Source organism: Colias croceus, chromosome 24 (genome assembly GCF_905220415.1).
Source record: "Colias croceus chromosome 24, ilColCroc2.1".
Lineage (NCBI taxonomy): Eukaryota > Metazoa > Arthropoda > Insecta > Lepidoptera > Pieridae > Colias > Colias croceus.
Genome location: NC_059560.1, coordinates 324,403 through 342,261, shown reverse-complemented (window position 1 = coordinate 342,261; position 17,859 = coordinate 324,403). Strand labels below are relative to the sequence as shown.

At 32.7% G+C, this 17,859-nt stretch overlaps 1 protein-coding gene across 1 annotated transcript; it reads right to left on the bottom strand.

Annotated features, from left to right (window-relative positions):
* Positions 1–3,270: 3,270 nt before the first annotated feature.
* Positions 3,271–14,134, bottom strand: LOC123702849 (nuclear hormone receptor HR96). The gene is made up of 8 exons (XM_045650670.1): positions 13,173–14,134; positions 11,072–11,203; positions 9,223–9,331; positions 8,592–8,705; positions 7,647–7,772; positions 7,155–7,238; positions 4,286–4,498; positions 3,271–3,984 (listed from the first exon to the last, which is right to left on the bottom strand). The coding sequence occupies exons 1-8, from the start codon at positions 13,877–13,879 to the stop codon at positions 3,784–3,786; spliced, it is 1,686 nt and encodes a 561-aa protein (XP_045506626.1). The 5' UTR covers positions 13,880–14,134; the 3' UTR covers positions 3,271–3,783.
* Between the last annotated feature and the right edge of the window lie 3,725 nt (positions 14,135–17,859).

The following is a 17,859-nucleotide window of genomic DNA, read 5'->3' as shown; positions in this document are numbered from 1 at the left end:
AGATCTGCTTGTTAACCATTAAGGAATATAGTGAGCGTACGAGTTGAGGACAAAATAAATGAAACAACATCATTACAAACTTATATGATATTTATTGTTCTCATTCTTAAAACATAGTCTTATTTATAAATCTAACAACAAGTTTATAAAAATAATTTCTGATCACAACAATATATTTACAAAATCTATTTAAAAATAAATAACGACAATTCCCGCTTAAATTAACATATTAAAATAATTAACATAATTTTTGGTATAATTTTAAAAGGTACATAATAAACTAAAGTATAATGTTAACTTAATAATAAAATATTTATAAATATACAGAATGCATCAATATAATTAAAAATTATTGTGCTTTGGGTTAATTTAAATAATAAATAAATAAAATTCATTTAATTCAGGCCACATAGCCCTAACAATTTAATAAATCTTTAATATATATAAATCTAGTGTCACAATGTTTGTCCTCAATGGACTCCTAAACCACTTAACCGATTATAATAAAATTCGCACACCATGTGCACTTCGATTCAACTTGAGAGATAGGATAGTTTTTATGAAAAAAACGTAAACATGTAGGTACCACGAGCGAAGCCGGGGCGAACCGCTAGTTATATTATATTATTAGCTCTATGAAACTCATAATAATGAAAGCACAATAACTAACTTCGTATTACCCGCAGTGCTCCGCTTCTGTTGGTCTTAGCGTGATGATATAATATAGCCTATAGCCTTCCTCTTTGAATGGGCTATCTGACACCGAAATAATTTTTTAAATCGGACCAGTTTTTTTTTAACAATTAAAAAACGATAACAAAGTTAGAAAAGACAAAAATGTATGGGATTGACATACGCCGCGTTAGATCACGTGGTCTATCTAATGTCAATTCCATACATTTTTGCGATTTCTAACTTCGTTATCGTTTTGTAATTGTTACTTTGTCTAAGGCCCCAGTAGTTCCCGACATTAGCGCGTTTAAACGAACAAACTCCTCAGCTTTTTGATATTAGTATAGTAATTCTGATTGCCACATAACTTCTAGATAATATGTTATGTTTAATTTATCTGTTAGTTATTAAAATATACGAAATATAATGTTGGATAGGCTATCAGTGACTTCAAGCAAGTGGTAATAAAATCAAATCAAATGCTCATAATTTACCCCAAAGCACAATAATTGTTTGATAAAATATAATACCCATATACGGAAATATAATTGTTATTTAACCCGTTATAAAACAAAAAAAAAAAAAACAATAACAATTCATTATTTAACCCTTAAATTGTCACCCCTAGATAACTTGTGTTTATAATGTCCAAATTTGGAGGATGTATTGGAATTAGGATAGAAAAGAGGAAAATGAAAAAAAAAATTAAAAATTTTATTTTTTTCTATTGTTTTCACTATGTCACATAAAACGGACATTGCCAATTATATGTACATGTTCGAACCGTCACATATAATGGACATTGCACATTATTACTGCAACCGTGGTACATGAATACAATGCACTTTTTCAACTCGGTAATTCAAAATTATTATCTAATTATAATTATGGACGATCTAGAATATGCTTTTCAAACATCTGTCTTAAAATGTTGGTTAAAACTTTAACGATATCGTTAAAAATAATGGATTTTAAAAAACGATACTGCTAAAAATCACAGCCTAAGAATATGCTAAGAATTGGAATAGAAATAGTATTACATAGCCTGAGAATTTATCTAATACACCAAGAAAGTCCTCTTCCCATTTCTTATATTGTACAGATTGAAATGTGTTTGCTTCATCGTATGCAAAGAAGTCGTATACCATGCCTGAAGTACCAAAACTAACAGGAAATTTAAATCGCTTTTTTTGGATTCCTTGGCATATATTATATCCATTTTCTGCCAGTTTTTTAATTTGAAAGGTATTATTATTTAAATTTTCAAACATTGGTTGGTATTTCTGGTAAGTAACATGATGCTGTGGCTGAAGAACTACTGAGAAGTAAGGAAGATTCATCTCGCACCTCATGTAATGGCTGTAATTCTGCAGCAATAATATTTTGTTGATGGTAAAAATTCTGACTTTTTGGGTTTTCATTGTGTCTCAAATCAATATGTCGTATAATTCCGAAGGTATGGTGTTGGGGGTAAATGATTGACACTGTTATCATAGTGAAATCACTCCTGTAGGTCTACATTTCCTTCGAAATCGACATCTCAACTCAACACTAGACTCTTCAGCTTCCGCCAGAGGTAGCGAGGGAATTTTTTATTGATTGCCAAGTCATGCTTCTGTAAAATATAATAAAAATAGAGAAAAATATATCAAAATGATTCCGTTGAAAATGGAGGGCCTTATTGGCAACGTCCGTTTCATAGGACATGTGAAGAATACCCTAGTATATACTCCAAGTTGTCAACGTCCGTTTTATGGGACATCGTATATAAACTAATATATGTATACAAAATATTGTAAAATATGTAAAAATTATGTCAAAATACTATACTTACAATCGTATTCTAACAAATAATATAACATTATAAGCAAAATAGCCAAAATACTTACAGTTATTATCAATTTTATCAGAAGAGTCAAGAGATCCGTTTTTTGCAATTTTCAAATGGTCACCATTCGCGACTGTACATGGCTTTGGTAAAAAAACCTGCATGTACGCGAAGGACATAGCTAGTTCCTTCCCAATATACCGATTAGCGAAGCTTAGGTCTGCCATAACAGCGCCAGCACGTGTGTAAATACTATGTCCTTTATAACGGACGAAATCAATTTAAGGGTTAATGTAAAAAAATGCATTAAGGCGCTCTGATAGATTTACAGAAATAAAAAAAATTGTGACTTTCCTTGTTTGTGAATTAAATAAAACCCTAATCTTAAAGATGTTGTCCTTTTATCCCTTAGAGAGATCAAAATAATTTTACAATACATATAATAATAAATTTATTTAATTAACTATAATATGTATAAGAAAAAATTTAAACAAAAAATAATAATTTATTACAAAACTATATCTAACGTAAAATTTTTAATTATTAATTAAAAAAACATTTTTTTCTTAATTTGAAACAATAATAATATACACATTGTATATGGATTATTAAACTGATCAAAATTACTATTCTCTAGCGTTTTGAGTCCATTTTGTTTCACCATAATAAAGATTACAATAGATTTTTAATTTTTAATGTGAATTTATAATTAAAAAAAAAAAAAAAAAAAACAATCAAACAAGTCAATTTCAAAACGAAAAATCTCAACAATTAAAAAAATTCCATAAAGTTTTAAACACAAAATATAGTTATGATTATTAATTACCAAAACTAGCATGTCTATCATAATATAATTAACGAATTAGCCAAATAATTGACACAATGATATTTTTACTATCCCATCCTAAATCAGCACCACGGCAATAAAACAAACTCAACAATTTCATTCATGTAAACTTTACAAGTGTTCATGAAAATGCGATTAAACCAAGAATAGGAAAGTCCTTTATGTCTCAATTTCGTTTCAAATCTTATTTGAACAATATCATATACTTACAAATCATTTTGTATTACATTTAATGGTTTATTTTCTTCATATTTACAACAACATTAACGTGATAATATCTTACTCCGATTATAAATTGTGTGACATCATAAAATGGCGAGGCCTCAATCCTATTTTTAATTGAATCGCATAGTATTCACATTTCTTCCTATTCACAAACACTATTTCATCAACCGACCACCCATCCATCCGTCCACCCCACTTAACGTCGCTTACCCTAAGCCGGGTGGTGTTTCAAGTCAAATATCTCCATGAGGAGCGGTTCTATGGGGTTCACGTCCAGGTAGACCCCGGTGACCTCGGCTGCGAACCTCCTGAGTTCCACCGTCTTCTGGATCAGCTTCAGGAAGGTGGACTTGGCTTCGCACCCTGGGTATACGCTCTCCAGGTATCGCCGGAGGAGGTAGTAGTACGAGTTCTGTTGTGGTAAATATAAAAGTGTGAGTTTTGATGTGGTAGTTTATGTATTAAAAATAGTTGAATTTATATTTTTAACTATATTATTATTATTTATTTCCCGTTCCCGTGGGATTTTCGGGACAAAACCTATCCTATGTGTTAATCCAAGTTACCCTCTATATGTGTGCTAAATTTCATTATAATCGGTTCAGTAGTATTTGCGTGAAAGAGTAAGAAACACATACATAAACATCCACACAAACTTTCGCATTTATAATATTATTAGTAGGAGGATGGTGTTATTTTTTCTTTCTACCCACCTGTTCCAATTTAATAACATCTCTATGCACCACTTTAGCTCGATCCGGGCTGAATAGTAATATAGCTGACATGATCAATATAACGTTTTCATCCGTTCGGTGTGCGGCTGCAAATGATCGTATGAACGCTTCGTGGGATCTATATATATCGCCGGGAGCTAGTTTCAGCACCTCGGTACGGATAGTGCCGAAGCGTGAGTGATTGTGGGGTAGCTGAAAAATGGGAGTAATTTAGTTAGAGTTATACAGATGTTTAGTGGGAAAATATAGAATGCGGTAACTGGAAGGAATATAGAGCCGTTTAAAGTGAAAAACCACGTGTGTCACTCGGGGACTGCCGCGGTAAAGCTATTGCATGCTATGCCTTCAAGCCACACCTCCGCCCGTCGGAGTGGGGAGCGTGAGGTTTTTTCGTTACGGAATTTCTCGATTCGGTCCCCGCGCTCAAGGCAAGCTATGCAATAGCTTAAAAATAAAAACTAGGAGTAGTAGTTTAGTTAGAGTGGGAAATATCCATTGAGATAATATTAATATGGAGACGATACCGCCTACATCACATATGTTCCACTCAACATACGTCATGTGGCGTAACTGCACTCAGTCGCTTGCTCGCTCATTGGCGCGAACGTCACGCTCATTTTTTATTTGTTTTAAAGTGAAACGCATCAAATATGCCTACGTGTGTGTTACGATATTGCACAAATAATACAAAGAATACGGAAAAGTGCAAAGGAATAACTTTTCATCAGTAAGTAACTAGATAATAATTTTTAAAACTTAGTTAGAGCAAAATTTTTGGCGGGCGACATTTTGTCATAGATTAAAAATTTAAGATATGACATTGGGCATGAAATAAGTGTTGTTAGTAATATTTGCTGGCGTATATTTTTATAGTATAAAATAATAATTTTACATATTTAGAAAAGCATAGACTGGTTGTTAATTGAAAAAAGGTGAAATCATGAAATATGAAAATCAATTACTCAATCACCAATTTTTTTTTGTTAATTGATTTCAATCAAGTTTTTAATTGATATTGTATAAGCTACTGACTTGAACGTATAATTGAATTATTATTTATTTATCTGCACTAATATTATAAAGAGGAAAACTTTGTTTGTTTGTTTGATTGTAATTAATATACTCATAAACTACTGGACCGATTTTGATGAAAGGAGAATGCCCATTTTTGGTACTGGTTTTTCTCATGCATCAAGACAACAATACAATTAAAAAAAATCTCGGCAATTTAGAGGCCTTCTTACCATCGGAAAATATATTTTGAACAGGGAATGTTTTGTAAAATCTAATAAGACATGTAATTGTTTAGATCCGTTATTATAGATTTAGTGTCCATTACCGGTTACCACGGTAACCAAGCTAAATGTATTAATATCGATTATTGTTTTCATTGAATTACAAAAAAAAATCAATTAACATAAAATCACTCTTTAAGGTATTGTTTATACACTGTAGGTTGTTTTAACAAAGATAGTGAAGTAAAATAATATAAATATGTATATATAAAAAAAATATTATTATGACATAGCTTGGTAGGTAACCAGTTATTTCTTATTTGTTTCTTTCTTCGAATATGTAGTGAAAAAATGATTCAAACAACAACAACATGTAAACCGAACAAAAACTCAATTGGCATTTTTTAAGTATAATTATATTTAGGTTTTCTTGAAATCCGTCCCGGAAAATTTCTGGTGCCTACCTACACTAGCCGATGAACAGATAGACTTTGTCTGAAAGCATAAGCTCTACGCATAGATTAAATATGTTAATCGAAAAATAACCTTTGGACGATAAAATGTTACCTAAATCACACATAAACCTAACTAAGTTATTTAAGTTTTGAGGTTATTTCACATTTTTCTCAATATCTTGAAAACCCCTGTTTTTATCACAAAAAAATCAATTGGTAAAAATCTTTTGAATATCGAAGAACCCTCCAAAACCACTCTGGCATTGACGCAACACTGTACTGTGGTCCATACTTTCATGGGCATTCTCCTTTGGCACAGACAATCTTAAGACCCTGAGAAAGAACATAGGCTACTTTTTATTGCGAAATATGTGCCACGGGCGAAGCCGGGGCGGACCGCTAGTTCAGAGATAAGTAATTAATATTTTTTCTATTCAAGGTTTCCATGTCTGGGCCGTGAAGAAAGGGAAAATTTATTTTTTTTTCTAAAAAAGGCTCAATTTGTAAGGAATTAAACTTCCCATAGCCCTGACCCCTTCCCATAACCTAAAACACGAAAAAAATTAAATTATTCCATATGACGTCACTATTTACATCATCCTATATTATATGCCAGATATTGTTAGCCCCGCGTAGTAAAGTCAGTTTATACCTAAAATAAATATTAAGTAAGTACAAAGAAAATTTCAAATCAACGTGCATGTAAGGAGTGGCACCCAATAAAATAGACAGAATGAAACAAAGTGTCGCCTCTATAGCGGTGAGTCAGTGACATCGCATAATCTATGACTGTCTAGCCGTCATTCGCGCGCCCCGCGCCGCCGCGCTTGGCGCACAGATTTTGTTCGTGGTGTCTGCTCCATATTAATATTATCTCAATGGAAATATCAAAAATTCCATAAAGAATGAGTGTGTAACTTCCTCAATGAGCAAATAATTTGGTCGCAGTCATTGCAAATATAAGTGAAAAATTATGGCTTAAGATTTTACTATTAAATTTAAATTTTAGTAGAATATTGTTCACGTGAAACTATTAAATACTTTTAAACACAATGGGCACAACGCGGCTAAATCATATTCACTGCAAAAAGATCCAAAAATAAATAATATCGATGATCGATCGTCTTGACAAAAACAAAACGCTAAATAATTACGCACCTTCCATTGATTCCTCTGTCCATCGTACGTCATAGCGCTCCGTAGAACTAACATTTCTATGCAACCGCCTTTTAACAGCGCCACCTCGTGAAAAATAACATAATTTAATTTATAGAACACCTTTTATTTAAAAAATCTTGTATTATTATGAATTTAAGAAATCGACTTATTTCCACCTTCGGCTTCGCCCGTTTTGACTACATTTAAAAAAAAAATCGCATCAAAATCTGCTTCATAATTTTTAAGATCTAAGCATATCTAGCGAATAGCAGTTCTTCGCTCCTGTTGGTCTTAGCGAGATGATATATATAGTCTATAGTCTTCCTCGATGAATGGGCTAACCGAAATAATTTTTCAAATCGGACCAGTAGTTCCCGAGATTATCGCGTTCAAACAAACTCTTCAGCTTAATATGAGTATAAATTTCAATATCAAAAAATTTCTTCTATAAAATATTATCACTGTTAAAAAATAATATTTTAGCAACCTTACCTGATCCTCTTCACACATATTTTTAAATGCATTAATCTTTTTCGCCATTTTGATAAACCGCCGTATCGCGACCGCAGTAAGGTTCACAATCGTAATTAGCCTCGGGTCGTGCTTGTTATCATTTACCTGAAAATGTTTTTTTTAAATAAAATATTACATACATAACAAGTTTAAGTTTATGTAGTTGTTTTTCAATGCTGAATAAAACATTGTTGTTGTAAATAAATAAATTATTTATTCTGTATGTGTGCGTGTACATATGTATGTGTACGGATTTCTGTGAGTCTGTGTGTTAGTTTGTGTGTGTGTTTATCTGGTACTAGCGGTCCGCCCCGGCTTCGCCCGTGGTATATATTTACGTTTTCTCTACATAAGAACCATCCTCGTACTTCAAGGAATATAATAAAAAATTATTATCGGAATCGGTTCAGCCGTTCACACGTGATGCCGTGACAACGCGACACGGGTTTCATTTTTATATACATAATTATACATATATAGATTAAGTTTCTTGTCAACTCTTTTCGATAGAAGCAACATTCATTCGTCTTTGCTAGTATTATAATGTCTTTTCATAATTTCTTCTAATTGTTTGCAAGCCAACACAAAATGTACCGGTGCTAGTTCTAAACAAAACTCACAATCACCTGAAAGTTTATACGAAAAAAAATTTGTGCGTGTACTAGTGTACACACGTAAGAAGTGAAACTTCTTTATGACCCTATTAAAAAAAAATGCTATATGCAACTTTACAGAAATACAATCACGCGTGGTAGGGATAAGAAAAAGATGGCGCGTAAAGAAAAATGTCACGCGTGACGAAAAAATGTTACACTAAATTTTTTTTCAATCCCGGTAAAGAAATTTCACTTCAAAAAAAAGTTTTTTTTTAGTAAGTATTTAAAAAGTTGCCACAAAAAATATTTTTTGTATGAATGTGTGTACCGTAATACCAGCAGAGCTAGCTGTATCTCCAATGAGTTGAGAGAGATCATCGTCGATCGGTGCGTGGAGGGCTTTATTGGCCACTATCAACTCGTTTAGTTTGGCTCTTTCCACCTGAAAATTATTAATTAATAATGTTTTTATTTGTACATTATATTAAAAACGTGATGTTTTTACACAGAGCTTATCTAATACTAGCATACCACCCGCGGCTTCGCCCGCTTTGTCTAAAACCTAATAAATTATATACTAAAACCTTCCTCTTGAATCATCTATTAACAAAAAACCGCATCAAAATCCGTTGAGTAGTTTTAAAGATTTAAGCATACAAAGGGACATAGGGACATTGAAAGCGACTTTGTTTTATACTATGTAGTGACTAGTTTAGGACAAGAAAATTATCCCTAATTAAATGAATGAATACGAATTGTAAGAACATTCTTGCAAATGAATATTTTGACTTTGAACATCTTATAAGCAAAATATTTAATTCAACTCTTTTTGAATTTTGCTTATGTTACACAAAAATAAGTGTTCTGATGGTGAAATTATTTTTAAAATCGCTAAAGTAGTTCTTAGTTTATTAGTTACAAACATTCATACATACAAATGTTTCCTCTTAAACAATTACCTCATTCAATTCCCGTGATGAGCCGCTGCAGTTGTTCAATGACGTGTATGCTTCAAACTCCAATTTGATAGCTTCACATAGTATTGACTCCATTGAGTTTGGTTCTATCCTGTAAGACAATAAAAATTATATTAGTTAAAGTAAAATTATATTATATTAGTATAATTAATTTTTAATTATGTAAATTATTTTCTTTAAAAATTCAGTACTTTCCGATTTGTTATACGCATTAATAACGGAGTTACAAGAATTTAATAGTATTTTCTAGTGTTTGATTTTACGCGTGTATTATACATTTAGAAATTAAAGACTTTTTAACGGATTTTAAACGCGATTTATTCATTATATTATTTTCCCGACGTTTCACTGGTCATGGGGAGACACGGGGAATGAATAAATCGTGTTAAAAATCCGTTGAAAAGTCTTTAATTTCTAAAAGAATTTAATATGTAACCATGTTACCAATCAACCCGATGAAAAATTTCGTAATTTTAAACGTTAGAGAATGTTTTAATTCAGCTTATTTATAATGTACCTAGTTACCCTAAAAATTCAATGCAAATTATTTCTCTTATAATTATAATTAGTATTAATAGTAACATAACTTTCATTGAAAATAATCAATTAATGCAATATAATTTTAAACATGACCTAACTTATATTTCCCTATTTCCCTACCATCCAAATATTATTCAGTGTATGAATCAATATTTCTGAAATGGCACACTTATTCATTAGTCATTATTATTTTATTCCCTTCTTGTTGGTCTCGTAAACTACTTTTATAAAACAATTAAAATATCCTTATTAGAAGAGAATACACTTCATTAAAAAAAAAAGTATTACTAAGTACTTATTATACTCATTTAAAAAGAAAATTTAGATTGAACGAATAAACAGAACGTGCGTGTGTCCCACGCGTGTGAGCACACGTGTAAGAAGTGAAACTTCTTTGGCAACATTCGAAGATAACAAAATCGCTTTACTCGATGACGTGACGGTATTGCCATGACGACATCTTGAAATTTTACTCTCAACGCGCAAAAGAAGTTTCACTTCAAAAGTAGCCTATCACCGTGATTATTATCTTTCTTAATTTCATTAAAATCGGTGTTACCGTAACAGATAAGCAGACTTTCGTATTTATAATATTAGTATGGATTTAATTTTATATAACTATCGCACGACCTTCACAAGAGATCAGCATTCGCGTCATTTTTATCGAATCAAATAAAAATTGATTATTAAACAATTCCGTTTAAAATGCACACATAGCCAACAGTAGTAGAGTGATTTGAAAACTCAACTGTCTGTGTATGTGTCTATGCTAATCTTTAAAACAGATGTATACTAATATGATTCACAACAGGACATTGGCAAAATTATGGCAACCACATAACTATAGTGATGGCAACGCAGCACTGCTATAAATTAAAATATTAAATTGAATTATACTAATATGAGTCATTTATGCCTTAATTACACAAACAAAAATAATATCCTAAATAAGCTGGTTACTTTGTAGCTTACTTATGATTAAAATTATCGAAAAAATGCATTTATCTATTGTCTTTATCATAATATTAATTTTATTTTTGGATATGTAAATATACACAGATAAAACAACCTATCATTCTAGAAAATTCACCAGCTTGGGTCCTGTTGGTCTAAGCGCGATGATATATAGCCTTCCTCGATAAATGGACTAAGTAACACTGAAATAATTTTTCAAATTGGACCAGTAGTTCCTGAAATTAGCGCGTTCAAACCAACAAACAAACTTCAACTTTATAATATTAGTATAGAAGTATAGATTATTATAAATCTCATCAATAGATCAAAAGCTAACCTCTCAACATCCTGCAGAATCTCCCTCGCCTTGTTAACATCAGCGTCGTTACTTGTGGACGGCATCTCTTCACAAACATGTTCATTGCTTGCTTCGTTGTGCACCATGGTATCACCGTTTGTTAATATAGACCTGGAGTTATTTTAAGTTCGATTACAACATATGAAATAGCTGTGCCCTGCGGTTTGGTGCGCCGGCAAAATCGACTATTTCTACAGCTCATGCATTATTATGATTTATAATTTATATTAGTGTAATGTTTCAGCCACATCCACCCAGTAGTTTTTGAGCTTATTTGTTACTAACGTACATACACATGTGTTCTATGCATAATATGTATTAAGCATCAATTGAATCTTGGTACAGTGGTTAACAAGCAAGCATAGATCAAAATTCTATCAAGTATCTTGTTAATATAGAAATAAGTGGATATTCTAGAAATTATTTATACAAGGGGGGTTAGACAAGTGGCATTCTATTAGCGTAACGTTTAATAGAATAGATTATGAATGTATGAGATTGACGTAAGCTGGAGATACGTTTATCTACAGCATACGTCAATCTCATACATTCATAATCTATTCTATCAAACGTTACGCTAAACGAAAGCCACTTGTCTAGGGGGGCTGGTCATTGAGTCAAAATCTAGTTAAAGGAAGTCGCTAAATCGTAATTAGTATTTTGTGATAACAGGAATACAAATTGTTCTGACCTTGATTTATGAGTAAGGAGTGTGAGGAATCAGCCTGAGAAATTTATTTACATAATTTGAAGTCTATCTTTATAATAAAACAACTAAAGTTTACTTTGTAATGGAGATATATTGTTCCTAGTTATTGTAATAAATGACCGCCTCCTTGGTACAGTGGTTGACGCGTGAGCGTAGAACCGAGGGGTCCTGGGTTCGATTCCCGGTGGAGACGAAGAAAAAAAATGTCTCGATCTGGTAGGACACAGAAGGCTGATCACCTACTTGTCCCTAAAGAAAATCGATCAGTGAAACAGATGTATAATGCATCTGCCCCTTACTAGGGGACATGGGATTTCACAATTGTAATAAATACTACCATCAAATTATTTACAGTAACAAAATTTTTTTTAAAGAATACAGAAAACTAAATTGAGTTTTAAATATATATGTAGCAAATGAAGGCTTAAAATATCATGCATGCAAATAATTAATAATTAGGTATTTTCATTTTATTTTAGACTAGCTTCCGCCCGCGACTCCGTCCGCGCGGAAAAATTAAGATTTTTTTTCTACGTATTTTTCTGGGATAAAAACTATCCTATTTTATGCCCAGGATAATAAGGTATAATTATACCAAGTTTCATCGAAATCGAACCGTTAGTTTTCACGTGATGCCTTCACATACAGACAGACAGACAGACAGAAAGACAGACAGACAGACAGACAGACAAAAATTTTTTTAATCACATATTTGGGTTTGGTATCCAGTAACACCCCCTGCTATTTATTTTTTCAATATTTTCAATGTACAGAATTATTATATGTATAGATATACAAAACCAAAAAAGGTCAGCTATTAGCAAAACTGAGCAGTATCTAAAAAAATACAAGAAAACTTGTTTCATAATATATTCTAGGATTTAGTTAAAACTATACAAGATATAAGAACATGGTTTACTCATGTTATTATTTAATTTGACATTTAGAATATAAGTGTGGTCAAGGTCAAAATGATTGTTACGTTGAGCAAATTGTGTTTTAATATCTTGCATAAGGTCTTACTATATATATAGGTCTTACTACGTATATATATCTATTTACATAAAATTGTTTCAAGTTCACTGTGCAAAATATTCTTGAGTTATTTATTACATTTAATGATAATGAATCACTACATAGTATAAAACAAAGCCATTTTCCAACGTCTGTGTGTCTGTATGCTTAGATCTTTAAAAATACGCAACAGATTTTGATGTGTTTTTTTAATAGATACAGTGATTCAACAGGAATGTTATAGTATATAATTTTTTGTGGTTTAGACAATGCGGAAAGCTAGTTATTAGTAGTAAAAAATAATCAAAACCAGCATTCAATATTAAAAAAAAAAAATAATAAAGCACAACACAATACCTTATACTATTTTGTTTAGGCGGATCGGCATACATACTGTCAGCCGACTCACACTGGTACTGCTGTTCCAGCAGACGCTGCTCATACACCGACCTGTTGATGACTGTCTTCTCGTCTATCGGAAGAACCTTCAGGTTGTACTGCGAGTCAGTGCTGTGCACTTGTGGGTACGGGTGGAAGGGAGGCGAGCTCAACGATCCCTCCATGTCTGTGCTCAGCGGAGACTGCACTGTACTGTGCGGACTGCACGTCGTACTGTTTAACGTGTCGTACTGGACCGACTCCTGTGCAGACACTTCTTCCCTTCTCATCTTAGAACTTGACACTGTATCCTCGCATTCTAACATCTGTCGCTTTCTCGCTCTATTCTCTTCTATTTTTCGTCGCTTTTCAGCTTTATCTTCCTCTGACATGATAAACTCCTTCACCATGCCTACCGCTAAACACTTTTCTAGACGACATTTTTGGCAAAACCGACGTGTTACAACAGTTATTTCACAATTGTTCGAAAAAGGACACTTGAACTCTTTGTTCGTGAGCGCATTTCGACGGAAGAACGCTTTACAACTCTCACAGGATATAGCATTGAAATTGTAACCTAAAGCTTTGTCACCACAAATTAAACATTTCTTTTGCGAACCACTCGACACTTCCTTTTTCTGTCCGCTGGGATCCTCACCCTTACTGACCTCGTTAGCGTTCTCCATTTTCACAATCGAATAATTCACTTACACATATTAATTAGTGGAAATGTCTTTGCCACTTAGAAGTAAAAAAAGATGATATATTTTTATCAGCACGCAATCGCAGGCAACGAAACGCATGATACAGATAATGGTTTTTGCACATTACATTACATTCGCGAATTCTGTTGGTGAAACTAGATAAGCGCACGATTAATATAAATTATTTGATTGTATTTTGATTCTTGATAAATACTCGCATTATGAGAATATGAGTGGTCTGATGACATATTATTATGAGTGATATCTAACTGACGTCATATACATGTCAATTGGCCGTAGATAACCAAAAAGGATCCAACCCACAAAATGTTACTTTTGAGTTATTGAAGTTTGAAGTTTAACCTGTGTTTGTTCATATAAAGACTTGCTTGTGTTAATTGCTTCTTAAGGAAAAGTGTGTGTGTCAATGTATATTTTATTCTTACAAACAAATTGAATTTAGTTTTATTTCTTGAAATATTCAGCTAAATGTGTGTTAGGATCCTTTTTGATAAAACCTATTTTCAATTATGATAAGTGAATTTTCATTTCGCAAAAACGATTCAAAGTAGCTAATTGCTACTAAGATCCTTATTTTTTTTAATTTCATAAATAAAACAACTAACTTTCAATTTTTTTTTCATTATTTATATAAAACATATTAATTCTATCCGATTTACTATTCTTCTTCGTGTGCGAAGTCCGGTTTATCGCCATATCTACATCGTCATGAAGTCTTGGATTGCCCCCTTGGATTGATTTATAGAAATCCAGGCAGTATTTAGATAAATAGTCAAAGATTGACTCCAAATCGTCTAATTGGGCTTTTCTTTAACATTTGGCCATAGTCATTGAAAATCATTATCAGATACCTCCGAAGATTTACCTTTCGAGCCCGCCCATACATACAACTTTTGCATCGACTAAACTGATCTGTCGAGCTGTATTCTCCTCTTGAATTCAACATGACGTTTAGTCGATGGAGGTGCGCATACAATCGATTTCAGTCTTAATAATTTATATCCCCAACAAACCTTACAGTCTTCTATAGGCAATTCTTGAATGAAGGTAATAAAGATCACATGAGCGCGTGATCGATAGTTGTGCGAGTAATTTTTTTTTTTTGTTACTTCGACATATTCGTCAGATTCGTAAATTTTTTCAGGTATTTTCAAAGTGCTTCTATTTTAGAAAAATCGGTATAAAAAAGGCAAAGATGTGTGACCCGATCAAGATACTTGGAGTGTGAACTTAATGCATGCCTAACGCCTCAAGCTTTAAATACATAATATTCAGTCTATCCAAATGTTCTGAATCGTTTTTGTTATTAAACCAGTATACATTTCTACAAAATTCAGTTTAACAAAAGAGATCCATGCTTTCTGAATCTTTTTAGTGATTTATCTATTGCATCATAATATCATAAAAATTAAATATCTAAAAGGATCCACATGCTTTGGATTTTTTTAAACATTTTAGTTTTGTGTTAGTTTCTTAGACTGAGCGTTTTACAATATGATCCAAGAAGAATGGATCGTTTTTACGAAACTAAAATATGGCTTCTCCATACATGTGGGTTGGTACCCAGTGTCAATTTAACGTCAAAATATTCATATTTTACTTGGATTGTTTTTGCTAATCGAAAATATAGACCTAGACGAGCAGTTTGGTATATTTAACTCATTTTCGGTCATGTTGTGGGTTGGATCCTTTTTGCTTATCTACGGCCAATTGTCATTCAGCTTTTTAATAGCTTATTAATTCTCAAATACAAGTCTTTTTGACCTTTCTGGTATATCATCTATATATATATAAAAATCAATGCCACTTTTCGTTGTAATTCCATAACTCGAGAACGGCTGAACCGATTTCGATAATTCTTTTTTTATTATATTCCTTGAAGTACGAGGATGGTTCTTATGTAGAGAAAACGTAAACATGTACCACGGGCGAAGCCGGGGCGGACCGCTAGTCTAATATATAAAAATCAATGCCACTTTTCGTTGTAATTCCATAACTCGAGAACGGCTGAACCGATTTCGATAATTCTTTTTTTATTATATTCCTTGAAGTACGAGGATGGTTCTTATGTGGAGAAAACGTTAATATGTACCACGGGCGAAGCCGGGGCGGACCGCTAGTATATTATAATAAACAGGCACACCCCGGACACTCCATACAAAATTATCGTTTTGACAGTTGCACTGTAGAGACTGCAAATGTGTGTGTTAACGCTTTATGGTTGGCACATTTGTGAGTAGCGTAAAAAAAACGCGTTTTTCTGATGAAATACATCCGTAAACAGCACAATATCTAACCATTTTCTACGAAAAACGATAATCACAAATCCAAAATAATAAAATTACTTTATGTCAATTCGATTAATGTTGTCAATCTTCGTTGCGTATCGTCCTTGCAGAAAAATGCGAACCCTTTTTAGGCTGATCGTGAGGGGTGAGGTAAGTGTTTAATTTTGGCGGGAGGCGGAGAGTGTCCGTTCTGTAGCGTTTAGCTACTATTATATATTCTGTGCTACAGGCACAACCTTGGGCACAACCCGGACACTCCATACAAAATTATCGTTTTGACAGTCACACTGTAGAGACTGTAAGTGTGTGTGTTAACGCTTTATGGTTGGCACATTTGTGACTAGCGTAAAAAAAATTCGCGTTTTTCTGATGAAATACATCCGTAAACAGCACAATATCTAACCATTTTCTACGAAAAACGATAATCACAAATCCAAAATAATAAAATTACTATAAGTCAATTTGATTAATGTTGTCAATCTTCGTTGCGTATCGTTGGTATCGTCCTTGCCGAAAAATACGGACCATTTTTAGGCTGATCGTGCGGGGTGAGGTAAGTGTTTAATTTTGGCGGGAGGCGGAGAGTGTCCGTTCTGTAGCGTTTAGCTACTATTATGTATTCTGTGATACAGGGTTACTTGTAAAACACCGGCAACCTCGCAGGACAAGATAGCTAACATCATAAGCAACAACATTTGTTCTACGACTTTTGATAATTTGTTAGATTTTTTTTCATACAAAAATAAATATTCATTTAATTTTCCGTTTGAATATTATAAACTCTACGCCTCCCAAAAATTACGTAAACAAGAAACGAACGAGAGGGGGGAAGGGGGCGTCGCGTCGTCCATCCAATAATGAATAGAACATAGACTTACAAATGTTAGGAGAGTACAATAAAAGTTTAAAAAATCATTTAAAAATAATTTATTGCGTTATGCCAAAAGTCGTAGAACAAAATATGTTGTTACTTATGATGTTAGCTATCTTGTCCTGCGAGGTTGCTGGTGTTTTACAAGTAACCCTGTATATCTAGAATGCCTTAGTGCTAGCTTTAATGCTCTAAGGTGGTAAATGTTTGTCAGTAAAACTTGATTTGAATTTATCTGCTTTGTTACGTTATACAATGATATAAAAATCCTCCAAAACAGAACATAAAATTAATAACAAACGTGCTTCATAATGTTACATAAAATAAAAAAGTATATTCATCTCTTACAAGTCTTAACTGAAAATGTATATAATGAAGAATATTTTACTATCCTCGTAGTGTCCGTTATCTGTTCTGTGTCTGCTAAAGACACAGAACATTCTGTGATTAAAGATATACAATTTTAATTATGTGAGTTAAAACCATCAAGACAATATCATTTTATATAGAAACATTTTATCTTTTGAAGTCCTTTCATAATTGAGGGTAAATTTAAAGTTCAGTCAGTATCTAGACGATTTTTTTTTAATTATTAAAAGTTCAACTTTGTAGCAGTGTATAAGTTGTTTATTCAAAGACAGTTTATTTTTATCTTAAATTGAATGTTTAAGCCATAGAAAATCGCACAAAAATTCCTTGTGTAGTTTTAAAGATTTTAGCATACATAGGAACGGACAGAGACGACAGCGTTCAGTTTATATTATTGTACTAGCTTCCGCCCG